The sequence below is a fragment of the Rhineura floridana genome, chromosome 1 (genome assembly GCF_030035675.1).
Source record: "Rhineura floridana isolate rRhiFlo1 chromosome 1, rRhiFlo1.hap2, whole genome shotgun sequence".
Classification (NCBI taxonomy): Eukaryota; Metazoa; Chordata; class Lepidosauria; order Squamata; family Rhineuridae; genus Rhineura; species Rhineura floridana.
The window spans coordinates 291866746-291889622 of NC_084480.1; the positions used below are offsets into that span (position 1 = coordinate 291866746).

Sequence of the window (22877 nt, forward strand, 5' to 3'; positions counted from 1 at the left end):
CAAGCCTGACAGCCAATCTGGTGCAATGGGTGGGGTGTAGGGCTTACACTGGGGGTGTGGCTAACCTTTTCCAGGTTCAGGGCCACATTGAGGATTGACCACACCTCTGAGGACCACATGCCAGTGTGTGCACACATTCACATGGGCACACAATTGCACACTCACAGAACACACAGACACATTTGAGGCAGGGAGACGAACAGCTAACGCACGCACATGCACACTCATCCCTCCCAGCTATTCATAGAATAGTAGAGTTGGAAGGGGCCTAGAAGGCCATAGAGTCCAATTCCTGCTGAATGCAAGAATCAAAGTTAAAACATACCTAACAGGTGACTGTACAGCTGCCTCTTGAATGCCTCTAGGTCCCATTGTTGTACTGCTCTAAGAGTTAGGAAGTTTTTTCTGATGTTCAGCCGATATCTGGCTTCCTGTAACTTAAGCCCATTAATCTTTGTCCTGTACTCAGGGAGGATCAAGAAGAGATCCTGGTCCTCCTCTATGTGACAACCTTTCAAGTACTTGAAGAGTGCCGTCATATCTCCCCTCAGTCTTCTTTCAAGGCTAAACATACCCAGTTCTTTCAGTCTCTTCTCATAGGACGTTGTTTCCAGTCCCCTGATCAGTCTTGTTGCCTTCCTCTGAACCTGTTCCAGTTTGTCTGCATCCTTCTTAAAGTGCAGTGTCCAGAACACTTTGTCTGCATCCTTCTTAAAGTGCAGTGTCCAGAACAGTTAGGTGAGGCCTAACCACCAGGGCCTAATAGAGCTGCTTGAAGCTGCTCTAGCTCCAAAGCCCTCTCGGCCAAAAAACCCAAACCAACCTAGCCAGTTTGTTCTTTGTTGGTGCTCTCCTGGCTGCCTACCTTTTTCACCTCCTCAGTGAGAAGAGGTGTTTTTTTTTTTGAAAGGGAGATGTTGAAACGTAAGCACAAACAGGAACCCCTCCACACACAAACAGTTGCACTTAAAGATTCTCCAGAACAGGCACTTTGGCTGATCTTACCATTTTCAAGGAGAGGTCCATAGGTAGGAAAAACAAGGGGCAAAGAGAGATGAATATTCAACAGCAATCAAAAGCAAGGAGTGTTTACAAAACCTTCAGAAGCCCTCTGAAGAAGTAAACTCAAAGAACGCTTTGCTCACCATGAACTTAAACATAACCACCAACAGACACAGACAATGCTACTTTAAAAAGAAGCCATATTGGGGCAGAATTACATGCCCCCATATACCTATAGCAGTTTGGGAAGGTCAAAACCCTTTTAAAAATTTAGGAGGCGGAGTTATAAACAAAATCTAACCCTGCTATTAAATTTACCACTGAGAAATGTTGGGGAGGGCACAAAAACCTCTTGGTAGGCCATATATGTATTGTGGCTGTGGGTTAGTAACCCCTGGTTTAGGTGACTCAGACAAGGGTTCAAAGTAGAGCTGCCACCAAATTTGCCTAACCTGAAATTTTAAGAGAAACTGAAAGGTTCTTGCTTGGGTGAAACATCAAGGGAGGAAGAGCATATGATAAGACCTGTGAATATTGGTCTTCAAGCAATATTCTGAAACCAGTGAGGAAGTTCTTGTTCAGGCAAAGTATCTGAGGATTTTTTTTGAGGGCAGCAAAGAGAGTTTTGATAACATTAGTGAATTTTCTCAGAAAGACTTTGAGCATCCTTAATTCAAATCTCTTCTCCCTGAAACTTTCTGGGCTGTACCAAATACAGGATCCTTTAACTAATGATGTGAGGAATGAATTAAGTCTGAGCACTTCCACATATGTTTCAAAGTAACATGAAATAAAGGATTTCATGAACTATATAGTCTAATAAAGTTTACCTTTATTAGACAGAGACTCTAATCCAGCTAAAGTCAGTTCTGTTAAGGCAATTGGACTTGTTAATCACAACAGCCATGTTGGACAATAACATCTCAGCTTAATAAGCCAAGATATATGATAACCTTGTTTCCCAGCATGCAGCCAGTTCTCTCTCTTTACTCATATGAATAAAGAAGTCACAATGCCTTCAGTTAACTATAGTTTTCTGTTATTCTCAATTGGGAAACTATGGTTAATGGCTTCCATACAAGCCAGGGTTTGAAGCCACGATTTAAAAGGTAAACAAACTTTAAAACAAAAATGATTTAAGTTTCATATTCTGGCTCATGTGAAATTTGTTAACCACAGTTTCCCAGTTTGGATGTAATGGAGATCTACAGTTAACTGAAGACTTTCTGTTTATGTTTCCCAGCTTGCTAAAAGGAAGCAGCAAAGCAGTTATGTGGGAGCACGAGCCTTGTTCCTATCTAGGTTTATTGAGCTGAGATATGATAGTCCAAATGCTGCCAATGAATTTGTTCCACTAGTTTTAATATGACATAACACTGATGGACTGCACCTGCACCATGGCCACAGGCGTAAAGAACACACATGTCTCTTACAGGGCATGCAGTTCATGTAGAAAGTTTATAAAAGGAAACATATGATGTATCAATAAGCAAATGCATGTCAGTAAAGACACTAAGCTTCTCAAGCGCTTTGGAAGAGAGCAGCAGAAACTTTAGTAATGGAGAATAATGGGAAATATGACGCCTCTTGGCTGCATTTTATGTTTTAAACATGTCATAGTTTTTTGGAAAACTGCAGGTCTCAACTACATAGAACCTTAGAATGGAAACAATAATATTAAATTTAACTGTTCTTTTTTTTAAAAAAAAATCAATAGGAGACTTACTTATATTTGGTTGCCTGTGTTATTACGGTAACAGAGAAACCCAGGATCCCAGAAGTATTTCTTGTGGAAGGGTAGACATGGTAGCTTAAATCAAAGGAGAAGAATAACATTCCACAAGCACAAGTCATTTTTTCTGATCATTAACAAGTACTAACTACTATATGGGAGCTATTCATCAAAACTGCTTCTCCCACATGTTCAATTAAAGCGTATGGAAACAATACTTGTTTGGATTGCATCATTAGAAGTTGTGCTTTAAACTAGTGATTTCATTACTGCCATTCAATCTGCCAGCTGCCTAAATGGAAGGGGAGACAATCAGGGTCTATTTCATGTTTGGCTGTTATAACTACATGAGTTCTATTTTTTAGGCTAATTGTGTATCCCTTACTGCAACATTTGTATCTGCTGACTTATTATGACAGTAAGTACAATATGGTACCATTTTACATGTACTGGCGTCCCTGTGTTTGTGTTGTGTTTGCAATGAAACCAAAATTATTAAATGGCTGGACAGATAGAGCTTCAAAGGTTTTGGTCCCTGATTCTGGAACTGCCATACATATTGGAGTCATGACAAATGTAGCATGTGGACAAAGCCTAGTGTGGCTGGCCATGGGCTGGAGTTGCCCTCCAAAGCATCTTTACTTAACCTCCTACTACCACTATTATTTATTTAATACTAAATATGAATCTAGATGTAGTAAAGAGGTTGCTCTGAAGTTCACTTGCTGAAAGATGATTCAGTGGGTAATATCCAAGATTAGTCATACTCAGAGTAGATCCAGTAAAATTAATGGATTTAAGTAGCTTCATGCCATTAATTTCAATGGGTCTACTCTGAGCATGACTAATTGTGGATGTCACCTATAAGACTGTGTGCAATATCATGACATCTTCTTTATTGTTGCCTGATGTGCATTTTGGAAACATACAAATTTCCAAATTTGCTCACTGCCAATTTGCTCATTGGAGGCATCTTTTTGGAAGTTCATTCACCAGTCTGCCCTCCTCCCCCGACCTCATTAATGACCTTATAGTATTCAAGCACATCAGTCCAAATCTGTAAAGCCTTTATTGCTAGGAGTAGCCAATGTGGTGCCCTCCAGGTGTTGCTGGACAACAACTCCCATGATTCCTGGGACTGGGGCTGATGGGAGTTGGAGCCCAACAATGTGGAGTGCACCATGTTGACTATCCCTGTGTAGAAGATGCCAGCTATATTATAGACCTTTGTCATCTCTGACATAAAAATATTTGAGTACTCCCTTGCTCCTAGAAATTTCTGGACTGGTGAATGAAGTGTCCCCCAGGAATACAGAATTTGGTGACCCCTCACTTGAAAACATTATTATTATTATTATTATTTAATTTAATAATATGGCATATTTATATCTAATATTAAATAACAGCAAGAACTTAGAGAAATCAAGTGCATTGGAATTCTTGTATACGATGGGACATTTACTGCCAAGCCTTTCTGGATATGGAAAACTCACCCAAGGGTATTCTTGGTTCGCAGGAAGTCAAAGCATGGCTCCTCCATGTGCATCTGAAAATCAGCATGATTTCTGCATGAGTTTTATCTGATCCAAGCCACACCCATTCAAAAGACAATAAATCTCAACATGAAGACTCGTTTTTCCTTCTTTTAAAAGGTTAGCAGGTGTTGAAAGCTATATTTTTATACCGTAGTTTCTCTTATTTGAAGTATCTTAAGGTACATTTTAAAAGAAATGGGTACATGTATAAGCAGTTCACATGTACTATCTTGACATTTTATCTCATTAGAGAGAGAAATACTTGCTACTGTTCAACAGAAATTTTGCAGCCAGTCATGTCTCACTGGCAAATTCACAGTTCCTAGAAGAAGGTCCTGATATGGTGCCAATCTTATGCTGCATCCCAGTAAGGTAAAGAAAATGGGAAGGTAGAAAGACTTTCACTGGGGAACTATTATAGAGACTGATCCACACTGGATACAATCTGGGCTTGGATTATTCTTCCAAACATCTACACAATCTGGGTAGGGAAGGATGGTGACCAAACCACTCTAACATGCATTAGGCATGAGAAAAGCACACCAGAAAGCAATCTTTGCAACTGACCCCAGGTCTAGCCTTTGGAGCTCCAATGTTTAGTGTAAAACCTGGACTGGAACTGCTTCAGACTCTGCTGAACTGGAACACATAAAACGTGGACTGAATTCTCCACCTTTATACCCTTTTTTACCGCTAAACAGAACCTCCCATCGGATTATAACTAACATTTCGACTAAACAAACTGCACTTCATAATAACCTGTTTCTGAATCCTTAACATTCTCCAGCTGGAGATCATTCTGGAAAAAAACCCTAGTTTTCCAGTATGGACCAGGCAAGGTCTGTCCATCACTAATATTTTAAGAGGCATGCATAATTAGGGTTTTTTATGCTATGGCTCATATTAATGGCTCATTGCCTAGCAACCTAGTTCCAGTGACCTCTGACACACAGCCCTCCCACTGACTGTAATTTCAGGATGGCCAGAACTGGTTTCCTGACCTCAGTAAGAAATGTATTGACTAAGCTAACAAGTAATAAGGAAGTTTCCAAATTCCAGGTTTACCCAAGAAGTTATCCCTTTAACTAAACAATAGCTCCTACCCGATGTAGTGTTCACGTTAAAAAAACTCATTAAGGTAAGATAGTACTTCACAGAAACAAGAATTTACACCTATATATTGCACTGGAGACAGCAGATATAATCTTCAACTTCACCTGGGTAAGGGAAATATTCCAGAGGAAATCCTTTCATGACACTAGATCACTCACCTGTTCCACCCCTCCCAGTTTACATGTAACTCAATGCGACCCCAAAACACATTTTAGGTTAGGTTTTTGCCTGGGTTAACTGTATGCTTGTGGTTCCAATGACTTTCTGATACTCCATATCACTTCTTAGGAACATCAGTTTATGGTATGGGACATCGGGCCAAGGAAGGGGGAGATCTTTTGTGTCTAGCCACAGGTTGAATGAATGAATGAATGAGTCTTTATTTTTACCCCGCCCTTTTTCCAAAACTGGAACTCAGGGCGGCTTACAAATAAAAACTACACATAGATAAAAAAACATACAAAAATATACAATTAAAATAGAATTAAACTATTCATAACATTAAAACCATAAAACATACACTTAAGATACTAAGACAATTTAAAACATTAAGAATAGGACCATAGAACAATACAACAGACCTTATGAGGCCCTATCTTAAACAGCTTCTAGTCCAAAAGCCTGTCAGAATAAAAAAGTCTTTGCCTGCCGACGGAAGGATAGCAAGGAAGGGGCCATTCGTGCTTCCCTAGGAAGAGAGTTCCAGAACCTGGGGGCAGCCACCGAGAAGGCCCTATCTCGCGTCCCCACCAATCGCGCTTGCGAAGGTGTTGGGACTGAGAGAAGGGCCTCTCCTGAGGATCTCAACACCCAGGCAGGCTCATATGGGGAGATACGGTCTGACAAATAGCCTGGACCTAGGCCGTATAGAGCTTTATAGCTCAAAACCAGCACTTTGAATTGTGATCGGAAACAAACTGGCAGCCAGTGGAGCTGTCGTAACAAGGGGGTTGTATGGTCCCTGTAACCAGCCCCAGTTAGCACTCTGGCTGCAGATTTTGTACCAGTTTAAGTTTCCGAACAGTCTTCAAAGGCAGCCCCACGTAGAGCGTGTTACAGTAATCTAAACGGGATGTAACTAAGGCATGCATCACTGTAGTCAAATCAGGCGTCTCCAGGAACGGGCGCAGCTGGCGCACCAGTCTTAGCTGGGCAAAAGCACTCCTGGCCACTGCAGAGACCTGGGCCTCCAAGTTCAAAGCTGAGTCCAGGAGCACACCCAAACTGCGAACCTGTGTCTTCAGGGGGAGTGTAACCCCATCCAGCACAGGCTGAATCCCTATTCCCTGATTTGCCTTTTGACTAACCAGGAGCACCTCTGTCTTGTCTGGATTTAATTTCAATTTGTTCGCCCTCATCCAGTCCATCACTGATGCCAGGCACCGGTTCAGGACCAGGACAGCTTCCTTGGCTTTAGGTGGAAAGGAAAAATAGAGTTGGGTGTCATCCGCATACTGATGACACCGAACCCCAAACCCCGGGACAACCTCACCCAGCGGTTTCATGTAGATGTTAAATAACATGGGGGACAAAACTGAGCCCTGAGGGACCCCATATGTCAACGGCCAAGGAGTCGAACAGGAATCCCCCAGCACCACCTTCTGGGTTCGTCCCTCCAGGTTACTTCCAAGGGGAGAGCTTGGCTCTTGCTAGACACAAAAGTCTTATTCTTCACTTTGAATTAATATTTCTTCAGGAAAGGTATATCTCTTCTCAGTCATCCCAGAGTACAGGACACGGAATAATGGGCTCAAGTTGCAGGAAGCCAGGTTTCGACTGGACATCAGGAAAAACTTCCTAACTGTTAGAGCCATATGACAATGGAACCAATTACCTAGAGAGGTAGTGGGCTCTCTGACACTAGAGGCATTGAAGAGGCAGCTGGACAGCCATCTGTCGGGAATGCTTTGATTTGGATTCCTGCATTGAGCAGGGAGTTGGACTTAATGGCCTTGTAGGCCCCTTCCAACTCTACTATTCTATGATTCTATGATCTCTATTATTTTCACTTCCTTTTGTTTCTTGGAACAGATCTATGTGCTATGTGATCAGGTGTAAGGTTTCTCTATGCTTTCTTAACTCTAGCGTGTGATCGTGTTAGAATACTGCCTGTGTTTTCACTGTAAATGAAATGCTATATTTTTCCTATTTCCTCTTTCAAAAAAACAAGCTTTATTTTATCTTTTGTGTGTGCTTTCTTGGGTTATTGTGTGTGGGATTACATGCATTAGAGTGATGTACAGGTCTGAATTCCAGCAATAGGTTCCGCTCTGCTCTTGGGGATACATTTGGGTCTCTGGTGAGTAAACTTCCATTGGGGGTTCAGATGTATGCATGTAACAACATGAATGATACACTTGTTTGTAAACAGGTTTGTTTCATTTGTTTTTCCCACTTTTTTAGGTGTCCATTGAAAACCTGAGGATGCACATTAAAAAAAGCATCAAAGCTTACCACGAGCAGTTCTGTGAGCGAGTAGTCTCTTAAATTCTTTGCACCAGTCTTAAAAAAAAATAGAGTCAGTGAGAGGTCAATGATTTATCTATGAACCTGAGAGCGCCATTCAAATCTTAGTTACCATAGTGATAACTTAATAGCAAGGAAAGTACAGAGCAGCAGTTTTCAAATTTCCTGTCTTTAAGAAACCTTACCAACAGACCTGTTAACTGAAGAAGCCCTGTCACACACAAGTGCCAGTTAGCCTGGCTGAGAGTGTGGCTTAAAACGCACACTAGGAGAATCTATCTTTCCTGGTAAGCCTCTGAGGACATTTTCTAGAAGCATATGTTTCCTAGAAACAGAGCTTGAAAATTAATGTCTCAGAACATTCTGCATGAGTTTGCTATGCCATGAATGCCTGTTATGAAACAATTCACTGAACATTAGGTGAGGGGCAAGGAGCTCAATAATGCAAGCACCCCCTTCTTGAATCCATGGGAGGAGCATCAATGCAAGAACAGCTTGCTGTAAACAGGTCCACACCCCTGCAGCATCACCAGCTTCGTCCCCACCTTCCCCATGGGGATAAAAACAGAAGAAGAGTCCTGCTGGATCACGCCAAAGGCCCATGTAGTCCAGCACTCTGTTCTCACAGTGGGCAGCCAGATGCTCATGGGAAGGTCAAAAGCAGGACCTCGGTGCATAGCAGCACTCCCCCCCCCTCCGTGATTCCCAGCAACTGGTATTCAGAGGCTTGCTGCCAGATAGCAATCAAGTACGAGACAGGAAAATATGGTGTGGTGATGGGAGCATCCGCCATTGCTTTTATTTTCTCCTAGAAAGTCTACTTTGCCTTCAGAAAAAGGGAGGGGAAGAAGACATGGCAGACACTCACAAAGCCCTGCAAGAAATTTCAACAGATCGACCAGTACTCACAAAGCCCTGAGGACTTCAGAGGTAAGCAGATGATGTGTGTTAAATAGCAAATTGTCTGGGTGAGGGATGAGGATCCTTTGAGGGCCACATTTCCTCAGGGGTAATCGGTTGGAGGCTGCCTGCTGGCAGTGGGTGGGGCCAGAGTAAAAAATGGATGGGGTACCCCATTCTCTCTTTCTGCCGTCCCTCTCTCTTTCTCTGATCTCCTTCCCCTCCGTTTCCCCCCATCCCTGTTACCCACATGAAATTAGTCTGATGGCTGATCATTGCGATGGTGTATTAGATCAGAGTTACTTCTCTTGCCACTTCATGATTCAGGACTCTTTCTACAGACTGGGCCCTAGCCATGGCCTAGGCATTGCTATTTATTGGCAGAACAAATAGTAGTGCAGCTAGGAAAGGATTTCAGAGCTGAATTCCAGAATCCCCGGGCCTGGGGGCGGGGGGAATCACTGCACAGACAGATGCAAATGTTAGGGGCAGCAGCAAATAGGCCCAACTTCAGCATCTGGGCTGGCCTACAGGGCTTAGCAGAGCTGATGCTGATCACTGCAGCATCATTTCTTCTTATTTTTATTTATAAAAGTCCACTGCCATATAATAAAACAAACCAATTCTTGTTTTAAAAACATTTTATCAGGCAGGAGGGCAGCTCATTGTGCATATACCTGTTACAGATGCTTATTTTATTTTATTTTTTTTACTTTAAAATATATTATCCTTTTCTGCAACAAAATCATTCTTATTCTCAAGTAAATGCGTTTAACATCAGGGCAGCAGAAGGAAATTCTAATTTATTCCTGTCATGATGATGGTACTAGAAACTGCACATGCTCAGAGTTTGTTTGTTTTTTTAAAAAAATCAGTGTTGGCAAAATGTCTTTGTTTGCTTTCACATGTCAGGAATTTAGAAGCAGCTGTAAAATGGGGAATGGTGGTTGGGGGTAGGGGAAGAGAAATGTCAATTGTGTGCTTCACAACTGAGGACATACATGGTTGTCAACTCCTTCCTCCTTGACTAGTAAGTCCAAAGTCTAAAACTATCTAGCTGCACCACTGATGGTAAGAAGGGACTGTGGTTAGGGTTAGAAATTCCTTATATAAAACCCAATCTTTAATGTTCAGCCATGGTGTTTTACAACTGGGTGAATTATGGTATAATCCTTGCAACCACCATGGTTTCATTTAACAAAAAAGATGGAAAAACAAGGGAAACCATTGCCTTACCAAATGACAACAAAGCTCACCATAAAGTTTGCAATCCTATGTTTCCTGGGAGTAAATCACACAGAACTCAATTGAACTTACTTCTGAGTAGACTTATATAGGATGGCACTGTAATAGGTCCAAGTCTACAATACCTGGTAGTAGACTGTGACATCAGAGTTTGGATCACCTTTGTGAACGGATTTCACTTTACACAGGATGTGAGTATTTGGCAATTCTATCACCCGGAACTGAATAGGACATGGGTGTATTAGAGGAACAAACTGTAATTTTCTGAAGAGAGAGAGAGAGAGAGAGAGAGATACAAAGCAACAGACAGCTGCTGTCTGTCATCTTCTTAATATCAACGTATTTGAAGAAAGTCATCTTCACATATTAATATTCACATTTGTACTAATTTCCTATCAGTCTCATGCCAATACTTAGGTGTATCCTGAAGTGGTAGATTGGCCACATGATTGGCTAGTGTCTATTTTCTTTATCTCCTTTTCCACCCAGGTGCCCCTCTCACCTGCATTCAGATTGCTTGAGCACTGAGCAAACTTGCACCAAGTATGACTTATCAACATTCTGGTAACATCCAGGCTAGATTATTGCAAAAGGTTACATAAGTGTTTGGAAACTTCAGCTTAATCCAGAATATTATCACTAGATCATTACTGGATACCCATAATGAGGGACGTATTTCTCCAGTGCTTAAGAAACTTCACTGGATTCTATTTTCCTTCCTGGCACATCAAAGTGCTGATTTTAACTAAATGAAATACCAGGGTCTTGGACTTGATATAGTGAAAGTGGAAGTGAGTTCATGACAGGGAACTTTCCTGTCCCATTCTTCCCACACACACTTCCAGCCACCTGTGGTCCCAAAAGCATTTCTGGAGAATCAGGGGACCTTCCTGAACAGCGAGGAATGAAGTGCAGGGAGTGATTAGGGAATTGCCTAAAATGAGGTGGAGGCACTTTGTGCTAAGTTAGGGATTCTAAAAGGTCTGCTTCTTCCATATGAACTTGCCTATCAATTTTCATCTGGAGATCTTCTCTGGTTGCCTCCCAAAAGATGGTTGGCTACTGGACAGAAGGCCTACAAGATAAGATGGGAAACTATTGGGCAGAAAGCTTTTTCTGAGGTGGTACCCTGGCTGAGAATTACCTCCTTTGGTAAATATGTCTGCCTTCTTCTTTTAAAAGTTTTAGACACCATTCTAAGACTATCCTGTTTATCCACTAAACCTAATCAAGACTCACTAGCTACTTACTTCTTAGCAACATGGAGCAGTACATGGCCTAAAAAATACTGTGAAAAGTGATGTAGGAATTTCTGAAAAGACCAAAAGGTTTGAGTGAATGCAATATAATGTCAATTAATGTGTAATAATAATGTTTACAGTTTTCAAAGTTTTGAAAAGTTAATTTGTTAGAAACTAATTCAAGTTTAGAAAATATTTTTAAATTGAGGCAACTAGCAGATGTACAAAAGAAAAAAAATATTAAAATATTTAATACCCAGATTTGTTCACTGTCCCTTCCTCCTCAGGCATGACTGAGAGGAGGAATTGAAAAGGTTCTGCTGCTATCTTTTTTATTAACCACAGCTTCCTGTGTTATCCAAACCTGTCAAACTGTGGTTAAGTTCACCATGGTTGTTGAAACAAGCCAACTTCATTTTGTAGTTTAAGAAGCTAGTTTATTTTAACAAACTATAGTTAAGAATAATCATAGTGTTGCATCCAAAATGTTAACAGTGAAGGTAATCCAAAACAGAAATGGGATCCTCAGATTTTTCTTCTCAAGGCCGTGCTGGAGAAGGACTGTGGAGGGGAAAGCCTTGGAGTCTGAGTCTCACTACAGCTCATCCGTGAAATGCTAAATCATGGTATACCGTTACATCGACGGTGTTAATAAACATTTGAAAGCAATTAGCAATACTAATTAAAATGTAGTTTTCATTTAATAATAAAAGGGATTTAACAAAACACTGAGCAAATGCAGAATGAATTTCCCCCCCTATATATTATCTAATAGGCAGACTCAAACCAACATACTCACTCAGCAACATAATTCATAAATTCCTTTGATTCCTAGGAGATTAATAATAAAAGATCAAACTTTATTTAGATGAAAGGGATTACTTTCCAAACAAAAAAATTACAAAGGGACCAATAAGGCATTTTTTGCATTGATGGAAATAAAATCAGGTGTTACACAGCTACATGTTTGCTTTCAGTGAAGGCAGAACTCAAATTTCAGCTGCTCAACTCTGTACTTACGTTGCTTGTAAAGTTTCCTTGGACTAGTCCTTCTATCCACAGGTTTGATTTGAAAGCTTTCACAAATGCTAGTAGATCTTCTATGGAAATGCCATTATTCAAAGTTTGATATTTTTCTATTAAAGACCACCTGCCATGCTCCAGTATTGCAAGTCGCAGATCTCTGTAAACGCATGGAAAAGATGCATCAGTAAATGCATGTTAATTCAGAAGTTTTTATCCCGGACCTTTAGTCCCCTACAATGGTAAAGCTCAGAAGAATTTGAAACAAAATGTCAGCTAACCACAGTTTCAAAATAATAAATCCAGAGGGATTGGGTCCAGTGTATCCCCTCCCACTAAGAGAAGAATGGGGAACCTGTGGCCCTCCAGATGTTATTGGGCTCTAAGTCCCATCAGCCCCAGCAATCATGGCTAAAGGACACATACCTTTCTCCCTCCCCTTCTCTTGCTGTGCTATATAATGCTAGATGGCCACCAGCCACAAACCTATTTTATTTCTATTTTGGAATGGGGGGGGGGAGAAGAAAGGGGAAGAACCCTACATATATCCACAGAACCCTACATATATCATCTCACATGTACATTCTCTGAAGAATGAGGGAGGGGAGGTGTTTTTCGTTTTAACTTCATGTCATGCATTCCCACAACTTTAACTCCTGCTCCCCTTGGCACTTAGCATAAGCCACTAGGGGCTTGAAGAGACCAATTCATTTTTCCGCACCCCTGTATTTTATTATTTTTTCTTTTTTTTAGAAAGGTGGGAATGGATTTATTTTCAACTGAAATGCAAATATTCCTTGTCTCGACTGTTCTAAACCACAGACTTACTTGTTAGACGAACTCAAGTCTTACTCACATGCTGTGTTTAAGGCATAAGTATGCAAGGCAGGGCATAGACAATGTGGTGCCCTCCAGGTGCTGCTGGGCTCCAACTCGCATCAGCCTCAGTCAGCATGGCCAATGGTCAGGGATGATGGGAGCTGTACTCTAACAATGTCTGGAGGGCACCATGTTGGCGACCACTGGTATAGAGAAAGGAGCAGTGCTGTTTTTTTAGGCCCATTGTTGCAGTCCCTCCACCCCCTTTCTCCTAACATACAGATATTGGTATGCAATTTGGCTTAATATACACATTTTTCCCCAAAGCAATTTCCCCTAATACAATGCCTTTTTGTATGTTATTTTCACTAACATATGCATTTTTATGTACCCTTTATCCCCAGTATATGCATTTTTGGACACATTATCATTATCAGTGATGCTGCTCAACAAGATCAGCCTCAAAAGACCTTCTCTCCATCCCACCAGTTAAAACAGCTAGACTGGTGAGGACTAGGAAGAGGGCTTTTTCCATTGTGGCCCCCACTCTGTGGAATTCCCTCCCAAATGATCTCCGCTAGGCCCCCTCTGTGATGAGCTTCTGCCGGGCCTTGAAAACCTGGCTCTTCAAGCAAGCTTTTGGGGTGGGTTAGGTTTTATTATTGTTGTTGAGATTCTTAATATTTTAATGTATTTGTATGTTTTTATTCTGTACGTTGCCCAGAGTGGCTGGACAACAGCCAGATGGGCGACTAATAAATCTAATAAATAAATAAATAAATTACTTGGTTGGAGAACTGCTTTGCAGAATTTGGAGAAGTGCAAATGTTGAAGGATGGTTGCGTTTTGCATTCATGTATTGTTTAGGAAAGTGGGAATTAGGTGGATTCAATTTGGTTGAACTGGAAAAACAGTTTTAAATGACTATTCCTTTAGCAGGAATTATTTGCATGCTTGCATCAGGTTTTAATGTGCAGTACATTTATAGTTACAGCCTCAAGTGATGACTCGCATGCCTGCATGATCACTACCCACAGCGTTCTTATCACCTCTCATCAATTTGAACACACTGCTAAGCAATGGATCCAGTTCACGCATTCAGCTGCAAGTTATCAAGCACTGAGTAATGAAGTGACGAAAACTCAAGTAGCATATATATGATGCCACCCACTGGCATTTAAAGATTTGTATTTTCTTATCTAAGAATGCTTTCACAGATTTACAGATTAATCTGGTCTGGGTCTATCAAGTTGACCCTGCGGCTGATTTTGTGCACCAGGTTTTTCCAATCATGGAGTAAAACTGACACGGCTGTGCTGAGCGTTCTCTATTGAACATTTTCAGCACAATTGGGGTGAAGAACCCTTCCCCCTAAGTTCAGAAGGGTGTCTATGAAGCTTTAATGTGAGGAGGCAAACATTTGTGTGCATGTGAGGGTGTTCTTTAACTTATTATTAAATAAGGTGGCTAAGGTTGCTTTATTTTGCCTTTTATAAACTATTTTAAAGCTGGAAGTGGCTTGGCTCCATGCTCTCCCAGTGGCTTCACACTTTAAGAATGGCAGGGAGAACATGCCCCTCCTTGGGAACTATACCATAGTTGGTGTCATTCCCATGGCACTGTATGGGGAAAAGATGGTTGTGTATTCCCCCAATACAGCAGCCAGGCAGGTTTGGAGCCTAGCTAACTGTTGCTCTAAAAGGGTTTCTAAAAGTAAAAGAAAAGGAATCCTCAGTTGTCTTGCCTAATTGTATGTAAAAGAACCCCCCTATCTGAAAGTAAATGATATTTGCAAAACCCATACCCCCAAGGAATCAGAACTGCCCCACCCCACCTTTGTGGCAGATAAATGGTGAGGATGGAGGGCCTGTGTCCAGACTTTAAAAAAATGGTCATATGAGAACTCATCTAATGCTTGACAATCGTTTTGATTCTTGCAAGTGGGAAGTAAAGGCAAATCTCATATCAATTTGACCTTAGACTAATTTTTGGCTATGTGTGGAAGTTTCTTTAGTGAAGCAAATTCGTATCGCTGAGCCCTAATATTACAGTACAGGACTTTCTGATATGGTCTCCCTAAAGATACTCACTTTGCCAGTGTATCTGTTTTGATGAGATAGTTAAAATAAGTCTTTTTAAGCTGTTCTGTTATCATCTGGAAAGCTGAAGGCGAGATACTAAAGTCAGACAAATGATCAATGATCAGATGAAAGAGCAACTGCAAAGAAAAGGAAAATTTGACCAAATAAGAGACATGTAGCGCAATCCTATGGAAGTTTACTCAGAAGTAAGACATGCTAGCTCAGTGGGGATGATTTCAGGTAAGTGTGAACAGAACTGTAACCTAACATTCAACTCATCATGTGTTTTCCTTTGCATGCATGGTTTGAAATCAAATTGTGCATGCAAACGTACAGGGTTTTGCAGGCCAATCAACTGACTGTTAGCCCTTGCAAAGGCATAGGGCTTTGGAGGCATCTTTTGGCAGGGATATGCGTTTTCACTTGTTTCACACCCAAATCTGATATATGGCATCAGGTTTAGGGCAGGTGGACATGGCTTGGGTGAAACAGCCTTGGGCAAATGGGAAGGACTGCCTATCCTAATTATGCCCATGGACTAGAGTTTCCCCACCAGTGATATGCAGTATTGTTCACCTAGGATCAGTGGTGGCTGGTGGGTGCATGTCAGTGGGGCAGTGGAATCTGCTTCGGGTTTGAATCTGAACTTCCAAGGAGCGAAGCACCTTGGACAACTCCTTGACAGTTCAGACTAAAACCTGAAGCAGATTCTACTGCCCCACTAACATGGAGCCACCAGCTGCCACTGCCCAGAGTAAGGACTACAAGAAAGTCTTACTCTATGTCTTATGCATTCATTTTACATAACCTTTTCCCAACACCGTGATGGCATTGCCATGTATGCCATGTATGCATTCCCTGGAACTGTCGGAGGTTAAATGTATTAAGCTGTATGGACTACTTACAGGTAGTTTATGGTTAAATCCCTTTACTCGAATGACTAGGCCATGTTCTTTAGCTATGACTTTGTATTCCAACTGAGCAACATCTGCTTCATATGCTGGTTCAGCAAGGTTGTGGGAGAGGACACTTACAAAAGTATCAAAAAGGACAATTCTAGATGGAGAAGAATATGTCAAAATGTATAAAACCACAGACACAAAAGGGTAATAATAAGAGTGGGTGCTATTACCATGTTATTTCACTTAGAATAAAGTTTTACAGCTTCAAACAGTGCAAAATCCTATTTACATCTTCCTCAGATATCTGTAGTGTTAAGATAGTTATAATATCAAGACAGATGCTATAAAATTTTGTGCCTTTTTCATTTAAGGATTATTATTATGACAAATTATAGTGCATACGAGCTATAAAATACACAATAAATTCTCATATTAAATATATTTTTTGTGTATATTCCTCAAAAAATCTCATACTAGTAACTATAGCAAACTATAATATATCATCATTATAACAATCATATTATATTGCATAATCTTTTGTATTATTATATTTTATTATACAGCCACGAGAGTCGCTGTATACTATACCCCACATGGATTTTTCACATTCTGCAATGTTAAATTGAAAATACCCCCCTACACATTCTGATGCTTCCCATGAGCTCATTTGAAAACAAAACCTTATAAAACTTATAGTGCTGAACTCAGAAATGCTTGCTTAGCAACCCTGTAACTTTTCATGGCAATAAACAAAACAGAGAGAATCGAGAGTTCAAAGTCTAAAGAGAGAGAAAAAAACCCACCTCTGAATACCGTTTACCATGACAGCCCTAAGGTATTGACTTGAAAGCAGTCCATTTCCATTTTCAAACATGATTGCACAGAAATAAATCCCACTGAACTCAAAAAGTATGCAACTGATCAAACCCACCTTCCCTTCTCCTCCTTCCTATCTCCTCCCTCTTGCCCCTTTCTTCCCCTGCAATCCCCTCCCCCTCCAATCCCCTCCTTCCCCCTCCCCTCCCCCTCCTCTTCCCATGGTCAGTTTTACCTATCTTAAGCATGATTGCACAGGAGTAAATAGCATTGAACTCAATAAGCATGCAAATTATCAAACCTGCCCTCCCCTGCCCCTCTTCCTCCAATCCCCTCCTTCCTCATCCCCCTCCTTCTGCTCCCCTCCCTTTCTTCTTCCCTCTCCTCTCCCCTCCCTCTGCCCTTCCCGCATGGTCAGTTTTACCTATCCTAACCATGAGTAAATCCCACTGAACTCAATAAGCATGCAAATGATCAGACCTGGCTTTCGACTCCTTTCCCTCTTCTCTCCCTTCCTTCCCCTCTTCTTCCTTCCTCATGATTGCATGGGAGTAAATCCCACTGAACTCAATAAACATGCAAATGATCAAACCTGTCCTTCTCCTCCCCTCCCCCTCCTTCCTGCTCCCATCCCCCTCTGCCCTTTCTCCCCTCCCTCCCTCCTCCTCCCCTCCTCCCCATCTCCTGTGGTCAGTTTCATCTAGCCAAAGCATGATTGCAGGGGAGTAAATCCAACTGAACTCAATAAGCATGCAAATGATCAATCCATTCTCAACAAGCTTGCACAGGATCCCATTTCTTACCTCCCGGATTAAAAAGCAGAGAAATTCACTAATAGGCAAAAAAAAAACCTTGTGGTTTAAGAACGTACCTGTAGCCCACAGATATTTCTATCCAACTTTAAAAAGCAGGGAAATTGGGCAGCTATAGTGAATGCACCAAGTGAGCAGAAGACCTGACCTCTCTGAGATACTGTACTGCCCTACAAATTTGTCAAAATGCAAACACAATTTGGATTGGTCTTTCACAGTCCAATCCACTTGCTGTGTAGCTTGGATGATTTTTGTAAGATGCGCCTCTGAGCATATGGTGAGTGGTGGCAACACCTGCAATCAGCCCAAATAATAGAAACAAGACATGTGCTGTGCTGATCTTGTCTTAGCAGGGAAGAAGCAACATTATTTAAGACAGTTGACATAGTTTAGATAGTCACTTTATATATGTCTGATTTACTTTGCAATTTCAGTGAAGTTTCCTATAGGAAATCATTTTCTTTTGTTTCTATTTCTGTGAATATGTGAAGTACAGCAACACTTTGCAAAATTTACACTAAAAAAAGTCCAAAAATAATTATAGAATAATGGCACTGACTATTCTGCAGAATAGTCTCCAGTGAACATCAGGAGTGTCTCAGTTTGCACAAGATAAAACAGTGGGAGGTGAAATATATTCCAGTTGTGCTCTCTGTTTTTAATTGACCGTGTAATCAGACTACTACAATATGTTGCTCCTTCAGGCATGACTCCAGCTGTTGGAAAAACAAACTTAGCCTGCCCAAGATGCATGTTTTCAGGCTGCTATGTTTAAACCATTTCATTTAATGCAAGGTGGCACGGAATCTATGTATACCCATTATTCCAACATTCAACATTTCTTACACTACTCATCACAGCATCAAAAAAGCAACAAAAAGAGTGTTCCATTCTTGGGGGGGAGTTGTCTTTTATTTTTTCATGTTAAGGACACATATCTTTAACTACAGTTTGAAGCATAGGTACACATTTGCAGTATGAAGTGAATGTACCACCAAAGAGAGTGGAACTTAAAGCGTAGGACTGAGCTGTAAATCCTGCATTAATTTATTCTGGGTCTTCTAAGCATGGCGGCAGGAGCCAGTGCTTAGAAGCAAACTGCCTGTCAATTTTCACACTCGCAATGCCCAGCTTACCTGTTTACAGGCCAGTGCAAAATATTGCACACAAAAGCAAACTAAATACATAGTATGGTTGCAGGCTACTACAACCTGCCTCACATTTAAGTGGATGCCAAGATAAGAGGAGCATTTACAAGGATGTAAGTAAAATTCTAGATAATCACAACAGTGCATCAGCAATTTGGATGTTCATGTTATCTCCTCTGCCATAATTTAATTCATTGCCCTTATATCTTGCTCTTCCTCAAAGGAGCTCAGAACAGTTTACAGGTGGTTCCAAAAGTGGACACTATTCAGATAGTGTGGAGGGCCAGATCTGCATAGCTTCACTATGTCTTGTTCCTTCAAAAGGTCCCTAGACCAATATTCATACTTAGGCCCTATCTGCACTATACATTTAAAGTAGTATCATATCACTTTAAGAACAGCCTGCTGGATCAGGCTAATGGTTCATCCAGTCTAGCATTCTGTTCTCACAGTGGCCAACCAGATGCCTCTGGGAAGCCCGCAAGCCCCCTGGGCTCCTGCTGGGAGGAAGAGCGGGATATAAATCAAATAATAAATATATAAATAAGCAAGCAAGCAGGACCTAAGTACAACAGCATTCTCCTCTCCTGTGGTTTCCAGCAACTGTTATTCAGAAGGATACTACCTCCAACAGTCATGGCTTTCCCCAAAGAATCCTGGGAACTGTAGTCTGTTAAGAGTGCTGAGAGTTGTTAGGAGACCCCTATTCCCCTCACAGAGCTACAATTCCTACAGTGGTTTAACAATCAATCCCTCTTCCCAGGGAACTCTGGGAATTGTAGCCATGTTCGAAAGCTGCAGATACTTTCTCCAATTCTTCCTCTCTCCAAATAAAAAAACCAAAAAAAGAATGGATGTTGAATACAGTAATATCAATCACACATTCATACAATCCAGACAATAACATTTGCAAATCAAGAAAAATACAAATTAACCTGCATAGAAATGTCAAATCACTACTTACGTCAATGCAGAATTTTGTATCACTGGAGACACCAGAAAGAAACAGATAAATGCTGAGAAAAGAAGAAATCAAAATAGCATGAACTGTTTCCTCCCTCTTGCCTGCTATTTTTTTTTAACATTCACTTAAATGAGACTTAACCAAGGGAAGGCAAAAGAAAAGAAAGGCAGTCCAATGAGGTCAAAGCATATTGAGTATGCTCTGTCGTCACCGCACTTATTTTTTTACTCCCTCAGGTTGTTGTCTTCTTTTTAAAAAATCTTCTTTTGCAAAACTTTGGTGTTTCCCTGAGCATGCTGATACCTCTTGTTCCTCCCCTTTGGACTCCCTCTATATCAGCACTTACCATCTGTGTTTCAATATTAAGAGGGAGTGACGATTACTATTATTTTAAATATCTCCCCACTGAACATTCTCTGGATTTCATATCAAAACTGGAGTGCATAAAGAGGATTGTTCTGAACTGCACCATTTTGCTCAAGTCTAAAAAGGATTTTCTTTTTAATGTGCATGGCATTTCCCAAAAAAGAATGACACGTGATTTTTCAGAAAGCATGCTACAGAATTAAATTTTACAGAATTTATTTTGGCAGGCTCCCCATCCGGAAGGCACTGCTGTAACTCATCACACTGCTATCAGACAATGAATGCATTTGCATGCAGAAGAGATGGGGAAAACATTAGGGTCAGTTCCCATTTAAATGAGAACCTACCTACTTTACACTTCCCAAAACGATACACAAACTGAAATGCAGCTAGCGTTCAAAACTCACGCTTCTACAAATTTTGTCATGCAATTTTCCAATCAAATAAAATATACAAAAATGCATTTAATAGGGGAAAGTGCATATAAAAATGCATAGATTAGTGAAAATAACATAAAATGCATTGTATGAGGGAAACTTGCTTGCAAAAATATGTATATTCAGGCAAAATTTCATGCAAAAATGTGTACATTTGGAAGATTCGGACCAATATACTGATGAATTTTCATGTGATTTTTTTAAAAAAATGCAAACTGATGCAGAAATGTGAAGAACTGAAGACTGGAAAAATGAAAAAACAATGTTAATAAGGTAAGAACATAAGAAGAGTCTGCTGGAACACGCCAGTGGCCCATATAGTCCAGTCCCCGTTCTCACAGTGGCCAACCAATGCCCATGGGAAAGATTCATCCATTCCTGGTGTGAAGGTCATGGTTGGGATGGATCATATAATTACATACATGCCTACATTATACCTTATATTCCCTGATAAGATAGATGTTGTCCGAGTAGTACATCTCAACTACTGTAATTATTTGGGCAAAATATATACATGTAACCCTATCCAGAATAGAACAGGGGCAACTTTGAAGGTGGAAGCATCCACACCACTCCAAGCAATGTGTAAATTGGATCTAGGTCAACTAGGAAGTGTACAAATGCTAATTCAGCACAACACCCTCAATCAACATCACATCAATTGTGTAGAAGGAGATATCTCAATGCTTTGTGGAGATTGGATGGTAATTCTTGACACCAAATTCTTAAGTGACTTCATGTTTTGTTCTTCTTGCAAAGCACTCATTAAAACCGCTTTCTTGTCGGTTTTCCCCAAAGGGTACATTGGTAAGGATCTTCTAAACTGAAGGAGCTCTCCAGGGTGCTGATTGCTCTCAAAAGTAAACAAAAGAACTTTAAAGCCTTTCAGTGATATTTTGCTAGTCCTCTCCCATACTTGTATACACAAGTGTGTGCCATGTTGTACACATTTTTTAAAATGCTATATATTGAATTTTACCTTTGGGGACACCAAATTTATTGTCTTTTTTGTACCACAGACAGCCTTGACGTGTATTCAATATTTTGTATGGATATTCCATGTCATAATCATTTGATGTCTTCACAGAGAAATCTGTAGCTAGCATATGAGATAAAAGAACATTGCTAAATTTGAACCCCATGCCCATTCACACACTTGGATGTAAATGTAGTTCTTACATTACTACTGGGGGCCCTGCTCCTGCTTGCATTGCTCTCCAACAACCCTGCCCCCCAACAAACACCCACCCCTTGCCAATCCATCCCCTAGAGCTCACCAATCCACCCAGCCCATTACAATGGGGGTGAGGAACCTTTTTGTCTCCCACTCTATGGGCCAACTTTTGCCAAGTGGACAGGACAACCCACAAGTCAATCACATGACATAATTGTCAAAATACCAACACCAGAAGTTGAAAGAGGGAGTGCGAGAAAGATTGCAAAATGTGCCTTACTGATTTCAACCTTTACAATCCTCCCCCTACTTTTTCTTTGTCCTCACACCCCCAATTTCAGAGGTGCAAAGGAATGACAACCCAATCTACCCCCACCCCATTGTCAAAGCCACACTGCCCTCCAGGCATCACCAAACCACTTCCCCACTCCCCTTATACCAAACCTCCCACCCCAATCCCTTTAGACATCGCCAAGCCTCCCATACACTTCCCTTTAGACATGACCAAGTCGCCAGCTGATGCTACAATCTTGTCTAAATGTGTATGTAAACCAACCCCATAACTCTTAACACATCATGTAAGCAAGTCCCCCCCCCCATATTAGAGATAAGGTTAGAAAGGTTGTGAAAGTGACTCATCCAAGAACACCTAATGGATTTATGGCTGAGCTGGGATTTTAACATGATTTCTCACTTTATCCAACAGGCCACAGTGGCTTAATAGGCAGGATTATTTACAATTGAACAGGATCCTCTTATTGTAGCACTGACCTATATATTTATTTTCTCCGGGCAGGTGTAAATCTGGATGTAACATGAAATCCGTATCCCACAACTTGCTCCAATATGCATCAATGTCTGTGGATATAACATAAAATGGAATGACTCTGCCATCACTAAATGATCTATTTAGTAGACGTTAATCTAGACCATGCATTAACCTGATTCAACAGCCACAACACTGCATCAAACAGAAACTGGACCTAAACTGAAGCTGAAGCAAACACACAACTCCAGTTCTCATATCCATCTCAGACATCTTTCCAAAGCAGGATGGTGAACATGCAGGCCAGATCTGGCCCACCAAGCCTCTCCAAGTGG

The 22877-nt window shown here is 40.9% G+C and overlaps 1 protein-coding gene across 1 annotated transcript in view; it reads right to left on the reverse strand.

Annotated features, from left to right (window-relative positions):
* Positions 1–22877, reverse strand: part of LOC133377502 (nardilysin-like) — a 68558-nt gene that overhangs the window by 14297 nt on the left and 31384 nt on the right. Inside the window, exons 17-27 of the mRNA XM_061611701.1 lie at positions 22548–22634; positions 21582–21701; positions 19800–19851; positions 16063–16213; positions 15167–15294; positions 12255–12417; positions 12034–12065; positions 10119–10257; positions 7837–7884; positions 4228–4280; positions 2729–2812 (exon numbers count right to left, since the gene is read on the reverse strand). Coding sequence (XP_061467685.1) covers positions 2729–2812; positions 4228–4280; positions 7837–7884; positions 10119–10257; positions 12034–12065; positions 12255–12417; positions 15167–15294; positions 16063–16213; positions 19800–19851; positions 21582–21701; positions 22548–22634 — 1057 coding nt within the window. The remainder of the gene's footprint in view (positions 1–2728; positions 2813–4227; positions 4281–7836; positions 7885–10118; positions 10258–12033; positions 12066–12254; positions 12418–15166; positions 15295–16062; positions 16214–19799; positions 19852–21581; positions 21702–22547; positions 22635–22877) is intronic.